This window comes from Spermophilus citellus, assembly GCF_964194105.1.
Source record: "Spermophilus citellus genome assembly, chromosome: 11".
Lineage (NCBI taxonomy): Eukaryota > Metazoa > Chordata > Mammalia > Rodentia > Sciuridae > Spermophilus > Spermophilus citellus.
In genome coordinates, this window is record NC_138192.1 from 64,195,510 (window position 1) to 64,223,335 (window position 27,826).

General features: G+C 35.8%; 1 protein-coding gene and 1 long non-coding RNA gene across 2 annotated transcripts in view; one reads left to right on the top strand and one right to left on the bottom strand.

The window, feature by feature from the left end:
• Positions 1–14,798, top strand: part of LOC308630811 — a 65,697-nt gene extending 50,899 nt beyond the window's left edge. Inside the window, exons 3-4 of the long non-coding RNA XR_014018035.1 lie at positions 12,891–13,061; positions 14,518–14,798. This is a non-coding gene — a long non-coding RNA (uncharacterized lncRNA). The remainder of the gene's footprint in view (positions 1–12,890; positions 13,062–14,517) is intronic.
• LOC308630809 (CD302 antigen) overlaps positions 1–27,826 on the bottom strand; it is a 134,239-nt gene that overhangs the window by 79,516 nt on the left and 26,897 nt on the right. The window contains exons 5-15 of the mRNA XM_081261497.1: positions 26,803–26,913; positions 25,528–25,668; positions 22,425–22,616; positions 21,382–21,539; positions 19,904–20,014; positions 18,645–18,733; positions 18,341–18,510; positions 12,358–12,557; positions 10,829–10,971; positions 3,785–3,866; positions 305–373 (exon numbers count right to left, since the gene is read on the bottom strand). Of these exons, the coding sequence (XP_081117623.1) occupies positions 305–373; positions 3,785–3,866; positions 10,829–10,971; positions 12,358–12,557; positions 18,341–18,510; positions 18,645–18,733; positions 19,904–20,014; positions 21,382–21,539; positions 22,425–22,616; positions 25,528–25,668; positions 26,803–26,913 (1,466 nt within the window). The remainder of the gene's footprint in view (positions 1–304; positions 374–3,784; positions 3,867–10,828; positions 10,972–12,357; positions 12,558–18,340; positions 18,511–18,644; positions 18,734–19,903; positions 20,015–21,381; positions 21,540–22,424; positions 22,617–25,527; positions 25,669–26,802; positions 26,914–27,826) is intronic.

Sequence of the window (27,826 nt, forward strand, 5' to 3'; positions counted from 1 at the left end):
TATTTTGAAATTTGTCTCAAGATATATCTTCCTCATACTCTCAGTTCATGTCATCCTCCATCCTCAGAGACTTTTTTAATTGTCTTGTTGTTATAAAAAAATATACAAACACCTCATCCTGGCATTAATCTAATTTCCCAATGTTGTTGCAAAACAGCATTGAAAACAACTGCCTCCCCTTCTTTCCTGGGGATCAGGCCGAAGACCTCAAACATGCTAAACATGTGCTCTACCACTGAGCTACCATCTCAGTCCCGGATTTATTTATTTACTTTCAATGCAGATTTTCCAGCACTAGACTGACCTTGACAGCAGCACAGTCTCTGATGTCATAATCTTGCTGAAACTCATTTTCCATGATAATAGTAGACACCTGAAAAGACAAGAGAGCCTTGAGAATTTAAGAATGATGCATAAATATTTGCAATTTAGATGTAATTTAAGCAGCTTTAATAACGGAGCATGTTCATATGCAACTGAAAAAAAACAGTTTAAAAATCAGGATGCTAAATCATGAGAAGACTTAGACAATGTCATAATGTCATAAGTTTCTAAACAAAGGAAGGTACAGTTTCAAAAGTGGAGGTTAATGATGTAGTAATTTTACTGCTATAGTGAGAGTGCCAAGACAAGACAACAACTACTTCTTCCACCTCCTCCGTCTTCTCTTTCATGTTTTGCATATGTTAAAATGCTGGTTATTTGATCAACTAATCTCAAATATGCTCCAAATTGCAAATACAAGTCAGAAAAAAAAAGGTCAGGAGTCTAACATTTAGAAAGAATACAAAATGAATTAACAGAAAGGTAAGGTGTAGCAAATATTGAATATTTGAAAACTTTGCTGTTTGTGTTATTTAAAACATCTCTTCAGAATAATGTAAACATTTGAAATAATATTGGAAGATTTTTTAGGTTCCCCCCAATGAATTGATTCTGCAATCTGCATTTGGGGTAAAATTGGGGGTTCATAACCCACTTCAATCTAATGTATGAAATATGATATGTCAAGAGCTTTGTAATGTTGTGAACAACCAATAAAAAAAAAAAGAAATTCTAAAAAAAAAAAATTAAAGCCAGTATGATGTTGCACACTTATAATCTCAGTGACTTGGGAGACTGAGGCAGGGGGAGTGCAAGTTTGAAGACAACCTCAGCAATTTAGCAAGGCCCTCAGTAACTTAGCAAGACCTTGTCTCAAAATCAAAAATAAAAAAGATCTGAGGGCTGGAGTTGTAGCTCAGTGGCAGACTGCTTGCCTAGCATGTGTGAGGCACTAGGTTTCAACCTCAGCACCACATAAAAAAATAAAGGTACTGGGTCCATTTACAACTAAAAATATTAAAAAAAAAAAAAGATTTGGGGATGTAGCTTGGTGGTTAAGGACCCCTGGGTTAAATCCCCGTTACCCGCCCCTCTCTGCAAAAGAAGTAAAAAAAAAAATTATTAAAAGCAAAATAAATAAAAGCTTTGAGGAAAAAAATTACTTTTACTAACCAAAGATGGCCACCACATCTATGTATCTATATTTTTCTCTTTTTTGGACCATTCATAAACTATATATATTTTTAAGTAAAAGTAAATTAGAACCTTGTTTTTTTTCCCCCACTTCATATCCTTCATATATGTGAATCTGTTTCCATTTCAGTAAGCATGCAGCTTCACAATTTTGGTATGTAGATATATTTATGTTTTTTAATTGACAAGTAAAATTGTCATTTTTTTATCATATACAACATGATGTTTTAAAGTATAGGCATTGTAGAATGACTGAATCTAATTTACATATACTTTACCTCACATAGTTATCATTTTGGTGGTGAGAACACTATACATCCACTATCAGCATTATTTTTAATAACTATAATTGCCATGTTTCACAATAATAGATCTCCTGAAATTAATCCTGTTATCAGTATCTGAAATTTTATATCCTTTGACAAACATCTCCTTAATTCCCTAACCCCTGATAACCACCATTCTACTTTTCTAATTCTGAGATCAAGTTTTTTTGATTCCACATATTGGTGAGATCATATGGCATTTGTCTTTCTAGCTGGCTTATTTCAATGAATATTTTCACCTCAGGTTCATCCATGTTGTTGCAAGTGGCAGGATTTCCTTCTTTTTATGACTGAATAGTATTCCATTATGTATATATAGCCCAATTCCTTTATCCATTCATCCACTTATGGACATTTAGGTTGATTCCATATCTTGTCTATTATGAATAATGCTGCAATAAACATGGAAGTGTAACTATCTCTTCAAAATACTGATTTCGGGGGCTGGGACTATAGCTCAGTGGCAGAGCACTTGCTTAGTACATGTGAGGCACTGGGCTCGATCCTCAGCACCACATAAAAATAAATGAATAAAATAAAGGCACTGTGTCCATCTACAACTAAAAATATTAAAAAGATCACTGATTTCATTTCATTGGAATATATACCCATAGTGCAATTCCTAGATCATATGGTAGTTCTTTTTTTTCTTCTTTTGAGTATTACTGGGGATTGAACCCCAGAGGGTTTCTCCCTCTGAGCAATATCTCCAGTCCTATTTTTATTTTATTTTGAGAGAGAGTCTTGCTAAGTTGCCTAGGCTGGCTTCAAACTTGTGATCTTCCTGTCTCAGCTTCCCTAATTGCTGATATTAGATGTGGGCACTACGTACCCCCCCACTATCTTTTTTCTTTTTGATATCAGCTGTTCTAACAGGTATGAGGTAATACGTGTTTGTGTTTTTAGTTTGTATTTCCCTGATGATTAGTAATGTTTAGCATTTTTTCATATATTTGTTGGCCATCTGAATGTCTTCTTTTGAGAAATGTCTTTTCAGATCATTTGCCCATTTTAAGTTGGTTTATTTGTTCTCTTGCTATTGAGTTGTTTGAGTTCCTTACATATTTTGGATATTAATGCTTATTAGATATATGGTTTACAGATAATTTTTCCCATTCTGTAGGCTGTCTCTTGGTTGACTGTTTTCTTTGGTGTGCAGAACCTTTTCAATTTGGTGTGATCCCATTTGTCTATTTTTGCTTTTGTTGCCTGTGTTTTGGGGTCATATTCCATAAATCACTGCCCAGACCAGTATCATAGAACTTTCCCTCTTATGTTTTCTTATAGAAGTTTTTTAGTTTGGGGTCTTACATTTAAGTCTTTTAACTCATTTTTAGTTGATTTTTGTAGATGGAGTGAGATAAGGATCTAATTTCATGCTTCTGCATGTGGGTTTTCATTGTTACCTGCACTACTTGTTGAACAGACTATCTTTTCTTCACTGTGTTCTTGATTGTCAGAAATCATTTGTGTGTAAATGCATGGATTTTTTTTTCTGAGCTTTCTATTTTTCCACTGATCTATGTATCTCTTTATGGTAGTACCATTTTGTTTTGGTTGCCATAGGTATATAATACTTTTTATTTTATTTTTTGAACTCAGGAATTGAACTCAGGGATACTCAACCACTGAGCCACATCCCAAGCCCTTTTTGTATTTTATTTAGAGACAGGATCTCACTGAGTTGCTTAGCACCTCACTTTTGCTGAGGCTGGCTCTGAACTCTCAATCCTTCTGCCTCAGCCTCCTGAGCTGCTGGGATTACAGCATGCACCACCGTGCCCAGCTAAGTAATACATTTTTGAAGTCCAGGAGTGTGACACCTCCTACTTTTTGCTCAAGACTATGGTAATTCAGGTTCTTTAGAGATTCCTTATGACTTACCTGTTGTTGAAATAAACACTACTTCCATACTACCCCAACAGAAGGTTTTAACTTACTGGTGTACGATCACTCCACTGCCACGATCCTTGTAGGTCTGGGCTCCTTTTATTCAAACCTATCCATAGCCAACGCTGGTCACTACATAAAGAGGAAGCATTAAAAATTTTTTCAGGATACTTGGTGAAAATATTTACCATTCACAATGCTTAAAGTGCTTCAGTCATATAACTTTATTTAGACTATCTTGTCACTGACTGGAAAACACAATCTCAAGCCATATAAAGAAGTCCTCTGAGCTGAGCGTGGTGGTGCACACACCTGTAATTCCAGCTACATGGGAAACTGAGGATTGCAAGTTTGAGACCATCCTGGGCCATTTAGCAAGATCTTGTCACAAAATTAAAACAAAAAAGAAGGGCTGGGGATGTAGTTTAGTAACAGAGCACTTGTCTAGTTTGTGCAATGCACTGGGTTCAATTCACAGTGCTGACAAAGAAAAAAAGCCTTTTGAAATGAAACTGAACCCTTAATATGGTGTAGCTACAGAAAAAGCAGCATACTTTTAAATAACTAAATTTTTTTTTGCATGAAACACAAAAATAATTCTGCTTTAAACTTTCAAGACAAAAATGTTGTGATTATTTCAAAACTTTACTGCAGGGTTTTCACATTATTTTATTTTCAAATAGAGTCAAATACAACAATGGCATTTTAAAAAAGCATTGTCTAAACACTATCACATCTCTTTTAAAAGAACAGAACCATTTTGCTAAATTTATATTAAACAAGGTTCAAAAAATATTTTAATTTCTATTGCCCATTAAGTTGAAAGTAAACAAATTTGAGTATATTTGAAGTGCCAAAGAAATATACTAGAGAGATACAATTAAACGATCACTTGAGTGATGACACATAATATTCATAAGTAGTATACTTTGATGTACGTGCTGGGCGCAATGATGACACAGAGAAGTACAAGACCTAATAATGAAGTAGTTAGGGAGACAAGATTTATATAAGAAAAGAAAATACGATAAGACCATTGATGAGAACTATCAAATAAGCTGTATAAATTTAAGTGCTACCAACGTTGAGAAGAAGGAGAGGTCACTGTGGACTGCAGAAGCAAAGGAAACACTTTCATGAGGTTAGGAGATAGTTTTCATAGGATGGCTAACATTTCTTTCCAGACAAAGTCTGAAGTGTACCATGTTCAGTATTCAGATTGGCCTAGAGGAAAACAGTTAGGCATTCCAAGGAAGAATATGTACACAATTATATGCACATTTAAGTGATCCCTTTCCTCAAATAAACTTAAGCTCTAGCCAGGGAAACAGATCTGCATAAGTAGAAGTGATAAGACTAAAAACTTTTCTGTTTCCATCCCTACATGAAAATAGTTTCTAAAATTTAAGACATCATAGGCAGACCAGTTATATTCCATATAATTGTGTGTGTGTGTGTGTGTGTGTGTGTGTGTGTGTTAGGTACTGAGACTGAACGCAATGCCTTCTACATGTTAGCCAGGTGCTGTACTACTGAGCTAATATCCCTGGCCCCATAGTACATATAATTTAATTTTCTGTTGGTACAAGGCATCAGTGGCACATGGATAAATACATATTTCTATAAGTGAGTATATGTGTATGCATACAGAATACATATATAAATATAGTATGAATATAGATACATATTAAAGAAGGGGTAGGATCCAAATCTAAAAACTATCCCTACTCTTAAGTAGGATGTGGAATATATGGAATGTGCAACCACAAGACTACTGGGAAATATAATAGAAAATTTTGTAAAAATTTGTAGACCTATTGAATAAAAGGCTAGAACAAACTATTTTAATTGCTTTTCACTTTTTAATAAAATAATTGCTTTCCTTTATCTCTTTCCTTTGTTCAATATTCTTTCATAGCTTAATATCAATCAGTACTTTTTCATCATTTTAATCCCAAGTTTTTCAACTTGTTGCAATGGAATATGAAGATTGTCCTTTTTGGTTGTCAGTGTTATATTATTTTCTTTCATAGAGGACAATCACCAATTTGTGGACTTCAGATAAATCCAGGGGAGACAACTAAGTCAGTTTAAATTTAATATCTATAAAAGGAATTTGCAGTTTGTGTCTTCAGTTAATTAGAGTTCTCCTAACAGCTTCCAAATGTCTCATACTGTCTGAGTTTTGGATTTCTACACTATAGATCTGGATAAGCACCACATACAGCGTAATTAAAGCCAGATGGCTAAAATCTCCCAAATCTTTACACAGTATATACTTGGGCCAGGGGAATTAGTGTAGAAATTTTGTTTTTCCCTAAAGTAAGCATTAGATAGTTTACCTTCTTTATGCAATCAACAGTATAGCTGGGCAGATGATCAAAGGTCAACTGCTGGGCATTCAGGAGGTTCCCCCAAGCAGCCTTTGCAGAGGCCTATCCCCAGATTTCCAGGCTCCTGATGCCCTCACCTATTCTCCTTTCGGCCAATGGCTGCCCCTCCTCCCACTTAAAAGCCTTTTTGCTTTCAAGTTCATTTCCACATCTCAGCTGAATCTCAAAGGACAGTTTCCTAGAGAAAAAGAGTTTGCCCGATTGTCAAAAAAATATTTAATCTTCACTACTTTCTGAGACTGAACTTCATTTCAACCCAGAAATTTAGTCTTCCGTTTCATTTCCAGGGATTCACTAGTGCGTCACAAATACAGAAAATAGTAGCTACTTGTGTTTGTGTGTGTGGTCCAAAGTGGAAAGCATTTTCTGAATTATAACTTGTTCCAAGTTTGATCTGCTTTAGCTGTAGCCAGATAAAGAAAGGTAAGAATAAACTGGAAATCACATCTATCATTGCAAACCTCCAATGTAGATTTCAGAAAACTGGAGGGAAAAATAGAGGTTAGGTACCTGATCATAATAGGAATCAGATGAAAATCAAACTTTCTCAATAAATTTCTTGTACTCCAGTCCAAGTATACAAACCAAGTATACAGTTTCAAGGCCTTTAGGTTAAGGAGACATTATATAAAAGGTTAATATGTGTGAGTGTGCTAAAATTCCTATTCTCAATCAAATTTCCTGTCGCATCTGGTTGCAAAGAAAAACAGTATCTCAGCCATAACCCCCAATAAATACTATTTGATGAGGGCTCTTAGTCTGCAAAGCCTTAGATTTATATCTAAATCCATTCATGCCACTTCACAGGAGGCAGTGTACACAGCAGCAATGGCATTGCAAATAAGCCTTTATTCTCTAATCCTATGACTATTTTTGCTCTACAATGGCTTTCCCTGTTGGGCTGCTATTAAGAGCTGCAAAGATCTCAGAGCCTTAATGACTTGGTGCACCATGAATCCTTTTCATTGAAATACAAATAGAGATGTGGAATTTAGATTGTGAGAAGTATAGCAGTAATCTGACTTAATTCTTTGGCATGCAATACACAATTTGGGTGGGCAATGGACTTCTTGCTGAGAAAGGTCAATTCCTGCAATAAAAGCTAATGCATTCAAGGAGTAAGCTTTAGAGTCATTTTCTAATATGAATGGGTCTGCTTCCTTCTTTTCCTTTAAGCCATGGCTACATTTTTGGTTCTAGAATGTTTTCTTTCTAAGTACAGCACAGGGAAACAATCTCTTTATTAATGGAATACTTATTAAGCAGAAACACAGTCTGTCTAATATGGCATTATGTTGGCTGCTAGGATAAGACTACAAATAAAACATAATTCCTAAAGAGATTTGTTTTCTTTTCTCTGTGCTTTTCTGTTTTTTTAACTCCACATACATTATTTTTGTGATTAAAAAAAAAACATTATACATAGTAATTCTGTGGACAATCATTTTATAAAAACTACATGTATAGGAATGGAAGAAAATTGAAAGCATTTACACTAAATGTTAACTATAACTGGGAACTAGGATTTGAGGTGGTTCTTATTTTCTTCATTACCCTTTTAATAGTTTCCAAATTTTACATATGAACTTGTACTAATTTTTAAATGGGAAGTGCTTAAGTGTGATTAAAAAAATAAAGAGAAGTTCTTTAATTATCGTTCATATTAGTGTAATATGAACACATTCCTAGTGTAATCCAGTCGGTAATAGAGGCTCTTAGCAGTCATTTCTATCACATGTGTTATTCCAGTGTTTTCCATCAATTGATTCCCACAAATCCTACACCTTTACTGCTTAGTACTTACCCATGACTCCCTGTTCCAATTAGAATTACTAACTCTAGAATCCAGAGTTTGTTTGCATATCAGTATTTTGCTACAAATACTTTATCTAGACAGTGTGATATTGTGCGAGTCAAGCTTGAGATCTTGGGGCCATTAGGCTGCTTTGCTCAAAATTCACACTTCAGAGAGGATCAGCAGAGTGTTAAAAAAGCCATGCCCCACAGGTGGCCACCACAGGGATGTGTGTGATCCAAAGCTACACCTGAGGCTGTGGTAATTAGCCTCTGCTGAAAGTCAGGAAAGGGTTTATGTCAGTGAAACTAGAAGTTGCTAATCCGCATGATTTCAGAAATGAACTCTCCTTAGTGAAATTTAAATTATTCAAGATATGGGGATTAACTAAAATATTTAGAAAGACTCTCACTCTTCATAAAAGGGTTCAAGGATCTTGGGAGACCAGTAGCTGTACCTTTAGAAATGGCACTAAGAGCTTGATCCCTAACTGGTCCCTTGTCCAGTCACTGGGGCAAGTGATTGCAGGGCTGATGCCAACTATAACGGGAATGAGAATCTGCAATTGGTGCAGAGGTTCATTTGATAATACTTTGTCATTAATTGTGATATGGCTACTGGATTGAACTACTCTTCTATTTTTAATTCAGAAAGAACTTATATATTAATTGTATTCATTAACTATATATCAAGTATATATATTAAGCCAGAAATGAATAAGAATTTTACCAGATGCATTTTTAGTGCCTATTAAGATGATCACATGGCTCTTGTGATTATTAACTCATTTGCTATTTGAGTTAATATGGAACAAGCACATATCATATCAAGAAGTAATGAGTTAGGGACCCTGGCAAATTGAACAGTGATGTCACATCTCAATGGGCCACCAGCTACTCACACTGACTCATATGCAGTGTAATATGATTCATTGCCAGTTTTTTCAATTTTTAAAGAGATGGGTTTTTATTGAAATGTCTTAATTTTGTAACACTTTGTATACCCTTTCTTCCAGGAAAAGAACATCATTATTTTGGGCTGCAGAGGTGCTAACTGGCTGTTTTTAAGTCTCTTATAGCAACGTAGAATTGGATACTATTGTTGAACAAATTTGTATACTCAGACTTAATCAAAACCGACAATGGGTCTTTTGCCAACTTGTTTTATGTTGGATTTCATCCTTGATTATTTTATTTATTTATATTTATCTATATGGGCTCCACCACAACCTATTATACATTCAATAGATGGGCATATGCTTAAATTTTACTAAACATTATCTTCAAGCTTTAAAAATTTATATAATCAATGTTTCTAAATATGATTTCCAGGTAAAATGAGAAATTTACTATGCTTTCATTTTTTTCACAACTGTTTTAACTTTCTACATTCTAATTTTTATTTATATAAACAGTTAAAAACCTGGTGTTATTAAATTATTCTTATATTTCTCTTTCAAGACAGAGGATAATTTCGTTCTGTCTTTATAGTTATATTTATTACAACTACTTAGACTTTGGGCTAGGTTTTAATGTTATATTATTGCTTCTGATTCTTTTATAATGAAATCCCTACTCAAGTGTTTTTGATTTTTGTATTCCTCTCTTAACTGGAATTTGTCTTTGAAATTTTTTTTTCAAGAAGGTAATATGGGTGGTTAATATCAATTAATTTCTTCACAAGTGAAATTAATTGGAAACTAAAGTTAATATATTATAGGCTTTTTCTGCCTCAAAACTCTTTAGATATCAGTCTTTAAATATCTTCTACATTCCAAAGAAGGCTAGTTAAACTTTTTTTTTGTTTTGGCAAACTATTTTAATTTTTGCTGTTTTCCTTGAGATTTTTGTTAGATTCAAAATGATTGGGAAAATATAATTTACTCTGGTATACCCTGAACTTTTTTTTTTTTTTTTTTTTTTTTAGACAGCTTTGGGTCTTTCTTCAGTTCAGAAAGTGAAAAGAGAAAAACATTTTGTGGAGTTGATGAACCTAATAACCATGATTGTGTGCAAAGCTTAGAATTTTTTTTTCCAAGACAGCATCACCTGGCTCATATTTTTCCATTGTCCTTAAAGACATCAGGAAAATTGACAAGGAAGGCTCCTTCTACCTCAACATTAAAATCACAATGGCTATAACTTCTATGATCACTTCCAATTTTCCCTTTCTTACTGCCCTTCCTCTATGCAGGCTTCTACCAGAGCAGCTGTACTAGCTTTCTAACTAGTTGGTCTGCATCGACCTACAGAGCTACTCCCCTCTCTGTATGTATGTGTATGTATGTATGCATTTATATGTATATGTGTATCTGTATGCTTGTGTATATAGGAATATAAGTGGTCTTAATTAATCTCTTCACAAATGAAGTTAATTGGGGACTAATTAACTTACTTGTTTTTTACTTATTGACTTAAACTCATTCTCTGATAAGCAAAGGAATCTCAATTTCGTATCCAAATCTTATTTTTTAGCCAAGTTGTATGATTCATTTCTCCTTGCCCACATCTGTACATTCTGTTCTCAGCACCTTGACTTGTGTTTTCACTGGCTTTTTCTATTTTACTTTTTAAAATATTACCTACCCTCCAATAATCAGCCTTCCTTATGACATTTCTCTTGATCATACCTGCCAGGAAAACTTCCTCCCTTCTCTGAATTGCCAAGGACCCTCTTTATCTATGCTGTAGATATTTTTTTTACATACTTTTCTTAACACTGTTGTTGAACTTTACTAGAACAAAGGACAGGGACTGTGTCTCACTCATCTCTGAATCTCTCATGGTATCTTGCATATAATAGTGCTTGATATTGCATGACTGCTAAGCACTGTTTTTTTAAGATAATATAACATGTTAATCTGAATATTTACAAGACATCACATTTAGCACATTTAGAAATATTACCTGAACTGCTCCCTTAACCAGTGAAGGTATTCCTTGATTTCAATCATATGACTGAAGCTAGGCAGGTGTGCTCCAAGTGCTTGGCAGAATCTTTCAGCTTCTTCCCAGTTCCTCTTTCTCACAATTCTTTCTGCATGGAATGCCTTGACAAAATATAATGTTAATTTGTTTTCTGGCATAATCATGAAGTATTCATAGTTTTTAAGTCAATTATAGTCAAAATATTGTGGGACCTGAAACTGATCCTCATAATGAAGGCACAGGAAAATCTGTGTACAATGAGTCAAGGACCCTTCATGCTCTAAGTGTCAACTAAAGGCCTCTAAAGATGATCACTATTGTCAGATGTATGAACTACCTCAGTCAGGCTGGTAAACTGCTCCAACAAGATACCATGTTCTAATGCATTCCCAGGACTTTGAGAGAGAAAATGAACCAGTAGTCAAGGCTGTAAGGGGTACATAAGGAAGCTCTGGGAGAAGAATTCTGCAAAGAAGTATGCTAACAATATAATTTCGAATGCAAGCCATTAATACCTACATAAGAAGAGGACTATTTTCAGATCAGGAAGTAGCAAATAAAAGTCTGTCCTGATGTGTGAACTTTGACAGAAGGCAACAAAACAAAACCTGCTACTGTTGACTGTTTCCTTGTTGTGTAATGATTAATTTTAGGTCAAAGAAATCATTATTTCAAAAAAGAAGAGAAAATGCACTGGTAGGCTAATTATTGGTCCCAATTCTTCTGTTCCCTATGATATAATGACACATTCTTGTCATGGCCTCTTTGGGGTGGAGTAGACTTCTCTGTACTTTGATGTGGGGTTTGGCGATGTAGCTTTCTGTGATTAATGGGATACTAGTGTAGCTAAAGTGAGCAGAGGCCTGAGATGTGCTTATGTGGTTAGGCTTGACTTCTTGGGCTCCAGTGATTTGCCACAAGAAACAATCTCCTGAGAGAGGCTGCTCATTCGGCTTGAGCCCTAGAGTCATCATAGGGAGTCCCACATAGCTGACCTGCGGCTGGAAATAGAGTTGACCATTCAAACTAGATCAGTCAAACCCTAGCTGACCCCAAGATTTATGAGCCTGAGACTACACACTGTCATTGCTACTAAGATTTGGGGTGGTATCTAATGGTTGGTCTGTGGGACTGACTGACTGACCGAATGACCCATTTTTTCCCATAATGAGAAGGGATGAACCTCTTTATTTGACAAGAAGTAGAGGGATACGAGAATCACAAGCATTGCATCAGCATGGTGGCAGCCCACTGACTCTCAGGAGGAGAAAAGCCAGGCAGAGGGCCAGTTCTGGCTCTGGCCCTACTCTTTTGGGGAGGACATGTGCAGAGTGTGGGACTGAAACACCTGACACCAAAGTTTCCAAATGTCCTGCCAAGGACTCTATGCTCCCAAACACTTTTTTAGGTTATATGTCTATGGCAAGGAACATAATTTGTACAAAGACATGAACTAGGATAGTGCAGAGATGACACCACTGAAGGACTGGATGAGAATGCCACTTTACCTTGTAACAAGAAACACCGGAGGGGAAACCATGCCAGCCTTCGGGACAAGGGCCATCAGGCTTGGGGGCTGCTTTTTCAGGCTCCAGGGGTCCACTTATTTTCTTGCAAATTGAAAGTGCTCTGAAGCTTCTGCAGTCCTTCACCACCCACTTGCCAAGAAACTTTCCAGTTGACATAGCCACGCACCCACCTGGAGACGCTAGGGTTGAATGGGAAAGTTTAATTAAAACTTTAAAGTCCAAAAATTTTCTATCATGTATTTCTTCTCTTTATTTGAGCCAAGGTAGGGAGAAAAAAATAAGAAAAAACAATGGAGGAAAAAGAGGAAAGAAAGATATTGTTCAGAATAATGATTATGATGGATGATGATGGTGGTGGTAGGTATTATAAAGAAGTATTGACTCCCAATCAGATACCACTCTAGGGATTAAGCTCATTAATTCTTTTTTTTTTTTTGGTTACTGTCGATTGAAAACTCAGGGGCACTTGGCCACTGACCCACATCTTCAGGCCTATTTTGTATTTTATTTAGAGACAGGGTCTCACTGAGTTGCTTAGCACCTCACCATTGCTGAAGATGGCTTTGAACTTGTGATCCTCCTGCCTCGGCGTTCCAAGCTGCTGGTATTACAGGCCTGCACCACTGCACCCAGCCTAATTAACTCTGACAACAAACCAGAGGGTGATTCTAGCCACAACTGAGGTAAGTGAGGATGAAGTGACTTGTCCAAGATCACTCTATTAGTAAGCAGCTGACCCAAAGCAATCTGCTTCCAAGGTGGTATCCCAAACCACTATGCTGAAGGGAAATGGTTCCAATTCACTTAAAAAAAACTTTGAGCAGTTTCTAAGCAATTCAGTTCACTTCAAAATAAAACCTTGTCAGATTCAGATCCAAAGGAAGGGTGAGGACAATAAAGACAGAAGGAGGTATGTGGAAACATATTTGTTTACTATTTATCTTATGACAGTCATAATTTTATTTGTTCATAACAACATTAAAAGATAGTTTATTTGGAATGGAACCACCATTTGACCTAGTCATTTGACCTACTCCCAAAGGATTTAAAATCAGCATACTAAAGTGGTGCAGCCACATCAATGTTTACAGCAGCTTGATTCACAATTGCTAAACTATGGAACCAACCTAGCTGCCCTTCAACAGATGAATGGATAAAGAAACCTTGGCATATATACACAATGGAATATTACTTGGCCATAAATAAAAATGAAATTATGGTATTATGGTATTAATACCATAATATTGGTATTAATTGTTATTATTTGTAAATGGATGGAACTGGAGAACATTATGCTAAGCAAAAAAAGCCAATTCCAAAGAACCAAAGGTTGAATGTTTTCTCTGATAAGCACACCTTATTCATAGTAAGGAGACAGTCATGGGTGGACTAGACAGAGGGAAGTGTGGGGGGGCATAGGGACATGAATGATAGTGGAATGAATTGGACATTATTACCCTATGTGAATTTATGATTACATGACCTGTGTAACTCTACATCATGTACAATCAGATGAATGAGCAGTTAATACTCCATTTACGTATGATTTATCAAAATACATTCTACTGTCATGTATAACTAATTAGAACAAATTTAAAAAATTTTTTTTAAAAAGGTAGTTCGTATTACCAGGTTTTCTTTTCTTTCTTTTTTCTTTCTTTCTTTTTTTTTTTTTTTTTTTTTTTTTTTTTTTTTTGTGTGTGTGTGTGTGTGGTACTAAGGCTTGAAGCCAGGACCTTGCACATGCTAGACATGTGCCCTACCACTGAGCCACATTCCCAGCCCTCAGATCTACTTTTGAATGAAGACTAAATTACTTGACCCTAGTCATAGTAAGTGAGAGGAAAAGTTGAAATTTGAACTCAGATTTGTCTGGCAAAAAGTTATGCTATGCTTCCTTTCCATTATAGCATGATATTGGTGGTCATGACCATGTGTTACCAATTTTGAGGGCAGTCCCAATTTCAAGTATTATTTTCATTATAAGCTTACATGATCCAATTTCAATGTTATGAAAAATAGTTTAATTATAATTCTGCCTGAAATGAACGGAATACAAGAAGAGTCACATACACTGAAAGGAACAAGAATGACTTCTATCCCACCAGAGAAGCTATATGGTCTCATATTTACCTATAGGCAACAAGAGGAACAAGGAACTCAGAAAAATAACGCCACACCACCCAGGATGGGTGTGCTGCTTCTTCCCTGTTCTGCCCACCTATCTACCTAATGGAAGTTTTTCTGACCACACAGCGAAGGACACCATGGTGGTGGCTACTTCTTGAGCCCTCTCAAACCACTGAAGCTTATCAAGGATGAATGTGACATTTATTCTAAAATGGCCGAGTCTGTATTAAAGAAATCTATGTTTTACCTGCTAGAATATTTCTAATTTAAGTGATATTTAACCAAGTTTGATGTCTGTATCCTCTGACTTTTGTAAGTAAATAAATGATTTTGTTAATATTAACAATACTCACATTGATGGTCATGACCATGTGTCACAAATTTTGTGGGAATTCTCCATGCTCCAGTTTCCTGGTTATGAAAAATGGTCTCATTGGGATTTTAATAGGAATTGCATTAAATCTGTATAATGCTTTTGGTAGTATGGCCATTTTGACTATAAATTCTGCCTATTCGGGAGCATGGGAGACCTTTCAATTTTCTGATGTTTTCTTCAATTTCTTTCTTTACTGTTCTGTAGTTTTCATTGTATGGGTCTTTCACCTCTTTTGTTAGATTGATTCCCAGGTATTTTATATTTTTTGAGGCTATTGTAAATGGAGTAGTTTTCCTAATTTCTCTTTCAGTGGATTCATCACTGATGTATAGAAATGAGTTTGATTTATGGGTGTTGATTTTATATCCTGCTACTTTGCTGAATTCATTTATTAGATCTAGAAGTTTTCTGGTGGAATTTTTTGGATCTTCTAGATATAAAATCATGTCATCAGCAAACAGTGATAGTTTGAGTTCTTCTTTACCTATTTGTATACCTTTAATTTCTTTCGTCTAATTGCTCTGGCCAGTGTTTCAAGAACTATGTTAAATAGAAGTGGTGAAAGAGGACATCCCTGTCTTGTTCTAGTTTTTAGAAGAAATGCTTTCAGTTTTTCTCCATTTACAATGCTGTTGGCCTGGGGCTTAGCATAGACAGCTTTTATAATGTTAAGATATGTTCCTGTTAACTCTAGTTTTTCTAGTGTTTTAAACATGAAGGGGTGCTGTATTTTGTCAAATGCTTTTTCTGAATCTATTCAGATGATCATATGGTTCTTCTCTTTAAGTCTATTGATGTGATGAATTACATTTATTGATTTCTGTATATTGAACCAACCTTGCATCCTGGGATGAACCCTACTTGATCGTGGTGCACTATCTTTTTGGTATGTTTTTGTATGCGATTTGCCAGAATTTTATTGAGGAATTTTTGCATCTATGTTCATTAGAGATACTGGTCTGAAGTTTTCTTTCTTTGATGTGTCTTTTCCTGGTTTTGGAATCAGGGTGATATTGGCCTTATAGAATGAGTTTGGAAGTGCTACCTCTTTTTCTATTTCCTGAAATAAATCGAAGAGCATTGGAATTAGTTCTTCTTTAAAAGTCTTGTAGAACTCGGCTGTGTATCCATCTTTAATTTCATCTTTAATTTAATTTCATCTTTAATTTCATCTTTAATTTCATCACTTGAAATTGAACTGTTTAAATTGTGTATATCATCCTGATTCAATCTGGGCAAATCATATGGCTCTAGAAATTTGCCAATGCCTTCAATATTTTCTATTTTTTTTGGAGTAAGAATTGAAAGACCTCTAGAACAAAAAGTACAGAACACTAAAGAAAGAAATTAAAGAAGACCTTAGAAGATGAAAAGATCTTCCTTGTTCTTGGATAGGCAGAATTAATATTATCAAAATGACCATACTACCAAAAGCACTATACAGATTTAATGCAATTCTAATCAAAATCTCAATGATATTCCTAATAGAAAGAGCAGTCATAAAATTCATCTGGAAAAATAAGAGACCCAGAATAGCTAAAGCAATCCTTAGCAGAAAGAGTGAAGCAGGTGGCATCACTATACCAGACCTTAAACTATATTACAAAGCAATAGTAACAAAAACAGCATGGTATTGGCACCAAAACAGATTGGTAGATAAATGGTACAGAATAGAGGACACAGAGACTAACCCACATAATTACAGTTATCTTATATTAGACAAAGGTGCCAAAAACATACATTGTAGAAAAGATAGCCTCTTCAACAAATGGTGCTAGGAGAACTGGAAATATATATGCAACAAAATGAAATTAAACCTTTCTCTCTCACCATGTACAAAACTCAACTCAAAGTGGATCAAGGACCTAGGAATTAAACCAGAGATCTGGCATCTAACAGAAGAAAAAGTAGGCCCCAATCTCTATCATATCAGATTAGGCCCCTACTTCCTTAATAAGACTCCTATAGTGCAAGAATTAAAATAAAAAATTAATAAATGGGATGAATTCAAACTAAAAAGCTTCTTCTCAGGAAAAAAAAAAATCAGTGAGGTGAATAGAGAGCCTATATCTTGGGAGCAAATTTTTACCACTTGCACACAGATAGAGCACTAATCTCTAGGGTATATGAAGAACTCAAAAAGCTAAACACCAAAATAATAAATAACTCAATCAATAAGTGGGTTATTGAACAGACACTTCTCAGAATGTGATATACAATAAATCAACAAATATATGAAAAAATGTTCAACATCTCTAGCTATTAGAGAAATGCAAATGAAAACTTCTCTGAGATTTCATTTCACTCCAGTCAGAATGGCAGCTTTTAAGAATACAAACAATAATAAGTGTGGTGAGGATGTGGAGAAAAAGGCACATTCATATATTGCTGATGGGACTACAAACGGTGCAGCCAATATGGAAAGCAATAAGGAGATTCCTTGAAAAACTTAGAACCACCATTTGACCCAGCTATCCCACTCCTCGATCTACTCAAAAACAGCATACTAGAGGGACTACGTCAGTGTTTATTGCAGCACAATTCACAATAGCTAAACTGTGGAACCAACCTAGATGCTCATCAGTAGATCAATGGATTAAAAAAATGTGATATATATATATACACACACACACATATACATACATATATACATACACAATGGAATATTACTCAGCAATAAAAGAGAATAAAATCATGGCATTTGCAGGTAAATGGATGGAGTTGGAGAATATAATGCTAAGAGAAGTTAACCAATCCCCAAAAAACAAATGCCGAATGTTTTCTCTGATATAAGGAGGCTAATTCATAGTCGGGTTGGGACGGGAAGTATGGGAAGATTAGACAAACTCTAGAAAAGGCAAAGGGGAGGGAGGGAAAGGGAGGGGGCAAGGGGAGTAAAAAAGATGGTGGAATGTGATGGTCATCATTACCTTAAGTACATGTACGAAGACATGAATGGTTTGAATATACTTTGTATACAACCAGAAATAAGAAAAATTATGATCTATATGTGTAGTATGAATTGTTATGTGTTCTTCTGTTATATACAACAAATTAGAATTAAAAAATAAAAATAAAAACTATGTACAATATAGTCTCTTCTTTATTCTTACTCTCTAAGAATAACAGAAATAAACATTCAGTTTTGGAGAGTGAAGTTAAGCAAAGAGATGAAAATGTGAAGTGCTTCACAATGATGCTTCTAGATTCTGTTTGAATCTTACATAGAAAAGATAAAACAAAAACAAAACCCTCACACTAGTGGTTCTATCTCTGTGTTGTTAGATGATGGTTTTGGAGACCCGAGTTTTCTTACTTCTTTCATTGGATCATCTCATAGTCGCCGGTTCTGAGATCATCAATCCCCTCACGTTCCAAACACAAATGAAGAACACTTGGGAGGGATGCTATTTCACTACTCACTAATTCTACTCCTTTTCAGGCTCAGACACTTACCTGGTTCAAGAAAATTCCAGTTGGAAAATGTCACAGCTTGCTTTATTCCACCAGCAGTTGCCCAACTGTATTCTCCACGGGAGTCTACATCTCTCAGGCCAGTCCAGAAGTATTTTCTGAGAGACTTATCATACTTTTTCATCATATCATTTAGGTATTCTTGCTCAAATCTATAAAAGAAGAACCACTTTGGCAAATGTTTCACAATCACTGAATTAAAGATGCCTCATTTTCTCAGGCAGATTGTTTAATATAAGAACTCAGAGTTAAAAGTTTTCTAGTACAGGTTTTCTGATGGTCACACCTGTTAGTGATAGTCAGATTGCAGTTTGTTCCAAAAGGGACCTCATCCGTGTAAATCTTGTAACAGGTTTCTCCATGTCTCTTCCAGCCCTAAATCAGAGGAGATATAGCATCACATTGTTTCCTGGACTTGATGATGTCCCCCTCTGACAATCAAGTTCTGCTACATTGATAACATTTACAAGTTGTGCAAACTGAGAACATGGCTAGTGAAGTCATACACAATGAGGGTGGCTTGCAACTTCATAAGTGACCTCTGTAAGACTGTGCCAAACAGAAGGTGTGGCATAATCCTCTTTACCCCTAGGGCCTGGCCTACCATAAAACAATTGTTGGATTTTTTAAAATAAGTCTCAGTGGCAGAGCAGCAAGGGCTATACTCAGCATAAAGTGGACACTGTTACTGAAGGAAAAGCAAGGAATGAGAGATGGGTAAACAAGAAATAAAAGACGGAGACCAGTTCATTTGTCAGAGCTGACCAATAAAGGCCATCTCTCTATAGGAGAGGGGGCAAAACAGAAAAAAAAAATTGTTGGTTGGATTATTATTATTATTTTTGAACTCAGGGACACGACATCCCCAGTTCTACTTTGTATTTTATTTAAAGACAGGGTCTCACTGAGTTACTTATCACCTCACTTTTGCTGACACTGGCTTTGAACTTGCGATTTTCCTGCCTCAGCCTCCAGAGTTGCTGGGATTACAGGCGTGTGCCACCCACCCAGCAGTTGGATCATCTTTGAACAGGAATAATATCAGTAGAAGAAGTAAAGATATCAGTATTTTTAAAAAATTTATAGTTATATATAGACAGAATGCCTTTATTTTATTTGTTTTTTTTTTTTTTTTTAACGTGGTACTAAGGCTTGAACCCAGTGCCTCACACATGCTAGGCAGCTGCTCTGACACTCAGCCCCAGCCCAGGATATTAATATGAAGGATAGTAATCAATCACTTTTTATTTTTTTGTGGCATTGGGGATTGAACCCAGTGTCTTGGGCATGCGAGGCAAGCACTCTACCAACTGAGCTATATCCCTAATTGTATACATTTCTATAGAAACCCACAAAAGAATGTCTTGTTTCATTGTGTGAGAACACCAATATGTTATGACTCCTGTCTTCTGGCTTGCTGTAATGTAAATGAACAGAAGCTACTGTCTCTTCTATTTTGCAAATCCAAATTGTTAAGGTCTCAACTACCATCTCTAACCAAGAAGTTGTAATTCTGCTTAAGCAAAATTAAGGGATTTTACATACCTCATCTGGAGGACACATCTTATCAGATCTTGAGTCATTCATTTTTTGTCCTTTTTTCTTACATATATATTTAAGTTTCTCTTCACATGATTGGACTTTCCAGTAACCTAGCTTTTAAAAACAAAGAGAGAGAGAAATATATTTGCTCGTGAAAGAAATTATTTGCCACACATTTAGAACTGAATCCACAAAGAGAAGGTTTGGTTCTCAGCCTTTTATCTCTCAGCATTGTCTCCTGGTCACAGTGTGGATGAGTTTCATTTTCCTAAAGGCTTGACAATAAAACCACCAAAGGACACTTGGCCTAGAAGTAAAAGTGAGAAGAACTTCTCCACAAACAGTTCCAGCACTCTATTCTTCCTTCCTATGACATGGCTGAAGTCTGTGCAAGGTTCAATTTGCGTGGCACATCGGCTAAGTCCCAGACTCAGTTTCCTCAGATACATGATGATGGTGGTCCAAGAGCTAGTCTTCAAGAATTCTAGAATCAAAAGGTTCTTTCAAGTCTACTTCAGTCTACACTTCAACATTGTCTCTTTCAAGTATGCCACCTAAAATTAATTTTGCCTAATTGAGCAAGTTACTTTGCTTTCTTGAAGTTAGACTTTAACAGATGAGTTGTGCTGAGGACTGGTTTTGAACACCAGAATGCTGTCTAGGTATGCCTTCTGTTCACTTTTGCTAATGCCACCTCACTTCCATTTTTTGATACTCTTGTAAAGACATCTTGGATATTCTTTAAAATAGAGTACCAGATGTGACATCTTTCCAAATATATCTTTACTACTAAAACACTTCTGAACAAAGCATTTATTGCTTCCACTTAAGTCTCTCTAGATGGCTGGGTGACACGTCATAATCAATTACACAGTTTTCTGCAGGAAAGTGATATAAACAAAAATGCAGAGGTACGTATATCCTTTCTGAAGTCACAGTCTGTTTTAAGTGCTTAACTAAAGTATGTTCAATAAATATTTAGGCAATCCACAGGAGTAAGATGTTTTTATGAAGAAGTTTAGTCCTTTTAAACTAAAAATATATTAAAAATTTTTTTGAAATTTTACTTAAAATTAAAATTTTAAAAAAGTGTTTTTCATGTCATCCTCAAACCAGAATTGATATGAAATTTGACCTGAACACAAAAAGATGGGACTTTTCAGGTTAAATTGTGGCTACCTGCCAAATATGACACTGATGGCAGAAAGGCTGATAGAGACCCTGATCTGGGAGACAGCGGGTTATGAGAGCCACTCTGGCACAGAATCTGAGTTACACAGAGTCTCTAGATCTGCTTCAGGTCAGAACAGACATTGTCAGAAAGTGGATTGACTGCTTTTATTTACCAAGAAAGATAGTCTATAAACCTCTCACCTTTTATTTTCTTAGCTTAAACACAAATGCCATAATCAAAGGAATCTTAATATTATTATTATTACATATAACAGTAAGATGATAAAGACACCACAGAGGTCTCCTACCTTTCCTAAACAGGAAACACAGTTGGGAGTCTTATTGTAGGGTATGTTTGGCTCATTCTCATTCCAGTATGTTAGAGTGACTTCAGTACCATCTGACCACTGAAACAAAGTTGGTCTATTGATGTTCCTAAGTCCCGTCCATATTTCTTCTTTGGCATCTAAAAAAAAATGCTTTGTTTGGCTTTACTAAACTACATTCTTGAATATGTATATTGCTACTGATTTTTATATTCTGATATAAGTTTTAAGAGCCTTTATGGTACTGTTAAATAGCCTATTAAAATTTCAATGAGGCAGGGCTGGGGTTGTGGATCACTGGTAGAGCGGTCGCCTAGCACGTGCCCTGGGTTCGATCCTCAGCACCACATAAAAATAAGTAAATAAAATAAAGGTATTGTGTCCAACTATAACTAAAAAATTAGATATTTTTTAAAAATTTCAATGAGGCAGGTAGATGGATACAATATCTTTTATTTATTTTTATGTGTTGCTGAGGATTGAACCCAGTGCCTCACAGTGTGAGGCAAGTGCTCTACCACTGAGCTACAACCCAGCCCTACTAGCTACTATTATTAGAGATTCCTAGGCAGAGGGCATGGTAACAGCAGTCTGTTATAGCTGTGTCTACCAAAAAATTAGCTTCCAAAAAATTACAAAAGTAAAATAATCATCATTTAGATTTTTGGAGGGAATGAAATAGAATTTAGCTTATGAGAAGAGACAGATTATTCAATCAACCTTTTACTGCCAAATTAGTAGCCCCTAGGGCATATGGGACTATATAAACCAAAATGTAATAAAATTAAATAAAAAGAATAATTCAGTTCCTCAGTTTCCCTAGCTACATTTCAAGTCCTCAAAAGCCATGTTGGCTGGTAGCTAGCATATTGGACAGTGCAGACTACAACACAGTTCCATCCAACAGAAAAGCCTGTGGACAGGGTCGTTGTAAGATTTCATTTTCACCAAGAGTCTGAAAGCAGGGATATTTTATAATGTTTAAGCCTCTAAAATAGGGTATTAAAAAAAAAAAAACAACTTACTCCTATTATGGAATTTTGTGACAACCACCTCCACATCTGCTAAAGAATGAATGCTGATTAGGTCACTACTGAAGGCATTGCATTTCTTATGTGCCTCATCCCAGGAACCAGTTTCATTTACCAGCAGATAGCAAAATCCATTATTTGGCAGCCAGCCTTCTTCACAGCGGGTATGTGAATATGTCCAAACATCTGGGAGAAAAGCAGCAATTTATATTCCAGGAAAGCTATATCTATTTTGAATCAACAACATTACAAAATTTTCTGTTTTGAATCATGAGGCTTCTGGAAAATTGGGCAATGTGATGACAGATCCTTGAGTAATATGAATTTATGTTGTACCTAATATATACCTAGTGTCATAAGAATTCCTGCAGGGATTCAGATAATGAATCATTATTACCATTACATGATGTGACTGTAATGTGACAGAAATATGCTGTGTGGCTGGGGATAGATTATTTAAGGGTATAGACACAATCAAGGGAGATATTGCCCTTGGTCCTAAAAGATAGAAGAAAGATGTAGGTTAAGCCAGTTGCTTGAATCTTTTTCTGGTTCTGGGATTTGTTAGGTTCCCTTCCAGTCTCTGCTGTTGTAAAGATTAGCATGAGCTCAAGCCTTCTTTTCTTGTATGGCCAGCTTAGTAAGGGAATATGCATTAAAGCTCACTTTTGACCAAAGGACGGCAGAGATTTCAGGAACAGAATGAGACATGTGCTCACTTCACACCCAAGAGACAGTAGCAATGGAAGGAAAGAGCAAATGACATCTCTGGACCTCTTCTTTCCTCCCTCTGCTAGACCAATGGTCCTTATAGAACGCGATTCTTTGTTTTGCCCGTGCTAAAACTCACAAGGTCTAGTCTTTCTGGAGAAAAAGAGTCAGGTATAAAGCCATACAAAATACTTCTATCCTTGTTAACAAAACTAGAAAGTAGCTGGTTACTCAGACTTCACCCTTCCACTTGGAAGGTTTACTGCAAGAACACACAGCATCTTAAGAGGTTTGTTTTTTACTAAAGGATAAAAATTCAGGTTCAACTAGCCTCTCATAATTACAAGATAACTCAATTAACTTTAAGGTTCTGAATAGTGTTCATTTATTACTACTGTGTTTTACAGTTACTATAAAAGAACAGATGGAAAAATCACACATAATTGAACTTAAAACAATCATTTTCATATTCTAGTCTTTGTCTCTATGAATACATATTTTTACAAGATTAAAATGATAAGTAGGCATATCATTTTGTTCTGCTTTTTCTATTTCCTGCTGGCACAGTTATAATGAATGCATATTATTCAATCATGTGAAAACATCATGATTTACTTAATAATTGCTACTTTGAGATATTTACTTAATCTAACATCAGTTGCTCTAGCTTATTTTCATTTGTGCTGGCTTCTCTATTATGCTTTTTGTTGTATGGATTATATTTGGCTTATATTAACTCAGAAGATAAATATTCATTCCCCTTATTATCTTAAAACATTTCCCTATATTCTTTATTTCTTTTTTGGTACTGGGGATTGAACTCAGGGGCACTCTACCACTGAGACATATTCCCAGCCCTATTTTGTATTTTATTTAGAGAACAGGGTCTCACTGAGTTGCTCAGCACCTTGCCGTTGCTAAGTGTGGCTTTAAACTCAAGATTCTCCTGTCTCAGTCTCCTGAGCCTCTGGGATTACAGGTATGCTTGCCACCACACTCAGCTGGGATATTCTTGATAGGAAGTGTATTTTTTTTCCCCTCAAAAAAAAAAAATAGCTCAATGCTCCTTTTTGGATGACAAGAAATTTGATTTTTTTCCCTTCCCACATAATTCCTTAAAGTAGGACATTTAAAAATTCCCTTTTCCCCCTCCCAGTTTTGAATCTGAGTTTTTCTCATTCAGTGAAGAATTAATCAAATTTCAGGTATATGCTGGGCCTGGTGCTCAACAATCCAAGGTACTCTTCTTTATTCTTGTAAATACTCCTCAAACCTCCATTCCTCAAAAACTTCAGCTGGTCTCCTCTTTCCTCACACTTCCCTGAACAATTCCCTCATTGTAGATACTTTGTCCTGCACTTCTCATTTTACTGGGTTCTTTCAATTCAAAGACCTAAAGAACCAGCCTGGCATAGAAGGATAGAGGAGGTCTGGGTGTTGTGGGGCAGGGGCTGGGAGAGCCTGGGGGTATCCTGTGTCCACAGGTCTTGATTTTTCACAGAGGCATGCAATATATAAGGCCTGTCCTCATAGCAGTGGCTCTCAGACTTGAGCATGCAGGGTCACCTGGAGGGCTTCTTAAAACACAGATTCCTAGGGGCTGGGATTATGGCTCAGTGGTAGAGTGCTTGCCTAGCAAGGGTGAGGGCCAGTGTTCGATCCTCAGCACCACATAAAGATAAATAAATAAAGATATTGTGTCCAACTAAAACTAAAAAATATTTAAAAACAAAACAAAACAAAAACTTAGATTCCTAGACCCCATGCCTACAGTTTCTGATTCAGTAAATCTGGGTAAGCCCTGGCAATCTGTATTTCTAATGGCACAGGTGATGCCATTGTGCTTGGTCTGGGCACCACATTTGAGAACTACTGCTCTAGAGGAACAAGAGTGATCCGTGAGCAGAAATACATTTCCTATCAAGAATATCCCAGCTGGGTGTGGTGGCAAGCATACCTGTAATCCCAGAGGCTCAGGAGACTGAGACAGGAGAATCTTGAGTTTAAAGCCACACTCAGCAATGGCAAGGTGCTGAGCAACTCAGTGAGACCCCGTTCTCTAAATAAAATACAAAATAGGGCTGGGAATATGTCTCAGTGGTAGAGTGCCCCTGAGTTCAATCCCCAGTACCAAAAAAGAAAAATAAATACCTCTGCCATCTAATGGGCATATACATATTTTTACTTGATATTCTTCATTGCCTCAACTACAGATTTTTTCATATGCAGTTGGTAATATCTAATGATAGGGTCAAAAATTAAATACTTTCCTATATTGGCAGTATCAGATGAAGGGAAGGTGGAGATAGTATCTGAGATGGATTTCACTTGACCTCACAAAATTGCAGCTTTAAGATTTATTTGTAAGAGCAACTGAGGAAGATACCTGTTAACTCCACAGTATTATTTAATGGTTTCTTGCAGACGTATGATAGTTGAGCTTCACAGGAAATACTCTGCCACAGACCAGACTCGGCATCCATTCCGGCACAGCTTGATCCACCTATTATTTGTGCCTTTGGCATATCTTAAAAAGTAGGATTTTCAAAGAGTTAGAAGAACAAGGTTAGAATCAGGGTGGTGGTTAGAAAAAATATTTCACATTACATTTTCTGCCTTTATGAGAACTCATCATTTAGTTAAAATTTTAATTAAATTGAATTGTATAAAATGGATATTAATGTATACAACTTTTCTTTCTTTTAAAATACAAGTGGGGGGTGGATATTCTAACATATTATAGCTAATTTAAAACACAAAAATAAAAACCAAACTTGTCCCTAAGAATAAAAATTTTTGCCATATATCTTGTGGCTGGTAATCTCTAATAAATGTTTATTGCTGATCTATATTTATTATATAATGAAAATATTAATCTATGATTTTGTAATGCCTTTAAGACCTTAAATTAAAAATTTAAAAAAATAAATTAAGGATTGGGTGTAACTCAATGATAGAATGCTTGCCTAGCATATGCAAGACCCACCACCATAAAATATATATATATATATATATATATATATATATATATATTATTTAAAAAGATTAAATTATACTTAAAAATTCTATTTACTGAGACAATAGGTTGTTAATTCATTAGAAATGAGAAAATTTAGTTAACTAAAGTGACACTTAAGTACTTAACCCATTTTCCTTATATATGAACAGAATATTTTGTACTGAAATTAATGTTAACTTTTAGGTTTTTCACTTGTCATATTTTATTTTTAAAAAGGTACCTCATTCTTCCTTTTGGGGAAAAAGATTTTTTTGGCTAAACAGGGTTTTAATCATTATAAAATTTTCCTTGTGTTATTTATTTGTGTAATAAAATATAGCCATTATGCTATTAGTACTTGGGTGCCAGAATGGGGAGACCCCAAGGATTTGAAATATAAGGAAATATTTCTGCATTAGAGTTAAGTTGTAGATGGACATAACATGGGCAAGTCATGGACATGTCAAGACCCCTAAGGGATCCAGAATGGTTCCTGGCCAAGTGGTGTGCTCATTCTACTCTGGTTTAGGGAAAAAAAATTCTGAGAAGTAACCATAAGATTTATCAGTTCTTGAAACTTTTAAAAGATCTCAGAGAGTGAGAAGCCCTTGTTTTCTGAAGCTTTTGCTCTGTATGCAAAATGGGTGGGGGAAGAACAATTACCTGAGTCCCAGTTGAGAAAGCTTAATGGCTTGTGATCTGACCAATCCCAGCCTCTAGCTGAGTACAGCTGATTTAATCCAATCCAGAACATTCTAGCAATGCCTTCTTGTCCTGTAAAAATTATATAATTTTAAAAAGTGACAAAATTATCTGGGTTATTATTCTCCAACTCAGATTAGATTTCAATAAATAGCAAACCTCCTGAAGGCCTTGATTGTATCAGTAATCCAGGTAGGAGAATGTCTAGGCAAGAAAGATGAGTGATGTTGATAGACAACAGAGCCTCAGACCGTGGAAAAGGTCAAGGGCTGGTAAATTCCTCAATTCTGCTTCCTGTTATCTTGTCCAACACCCTTTCTTCTAAGGTAAAAACAGACTCTTAGCGTAGCTGTTTCACAGTCTATTTTTAACTCTCTTGTACTGATTTAGAATACTTATCAAAAGCAGTTTTTCGTGTATATCTAGGTTTTGAAGATCTGATTTCATTCTAGATTGATAGTGTGATTCAGTAAGTACATATTATTTTCCAGCTATTATTTCCCTTATAAAAATTTTAATCTAAAAGAAGGAAACATACAGATCCTCCACATGGTGAACCATTTTGGAGTGGGTCAGAAATATGTATAGGAGGTATTTCACAGGGTATTGAGTATATGGCTCTGGAGTCCAAGAGAACATTTAGGCTAGAGAAACAGAAGAGTCACACACACACACACACACACACACACACACACACACCCATGTGTGCACAAGAGTGGACATACATTATTCATATTTATTATTTGACAACCAGATCACATACACATAAGCATATGCAAGGGCTGCCCACACTGGCATGCAAAGACTGTGAAGATTTAATCTAATATAAAATTTTCCCTATTAATAAATGCAATGGATTTTCCAACATTCCTCGGAGGTTCTGGAAACTGACATATTTCTGGCACTCCACACTGGATCACAACCCTGGTATTCTGAATTCCTTTCATTGGTTTCCACTGGGGACAGTATGGAGGACAAATCCTTC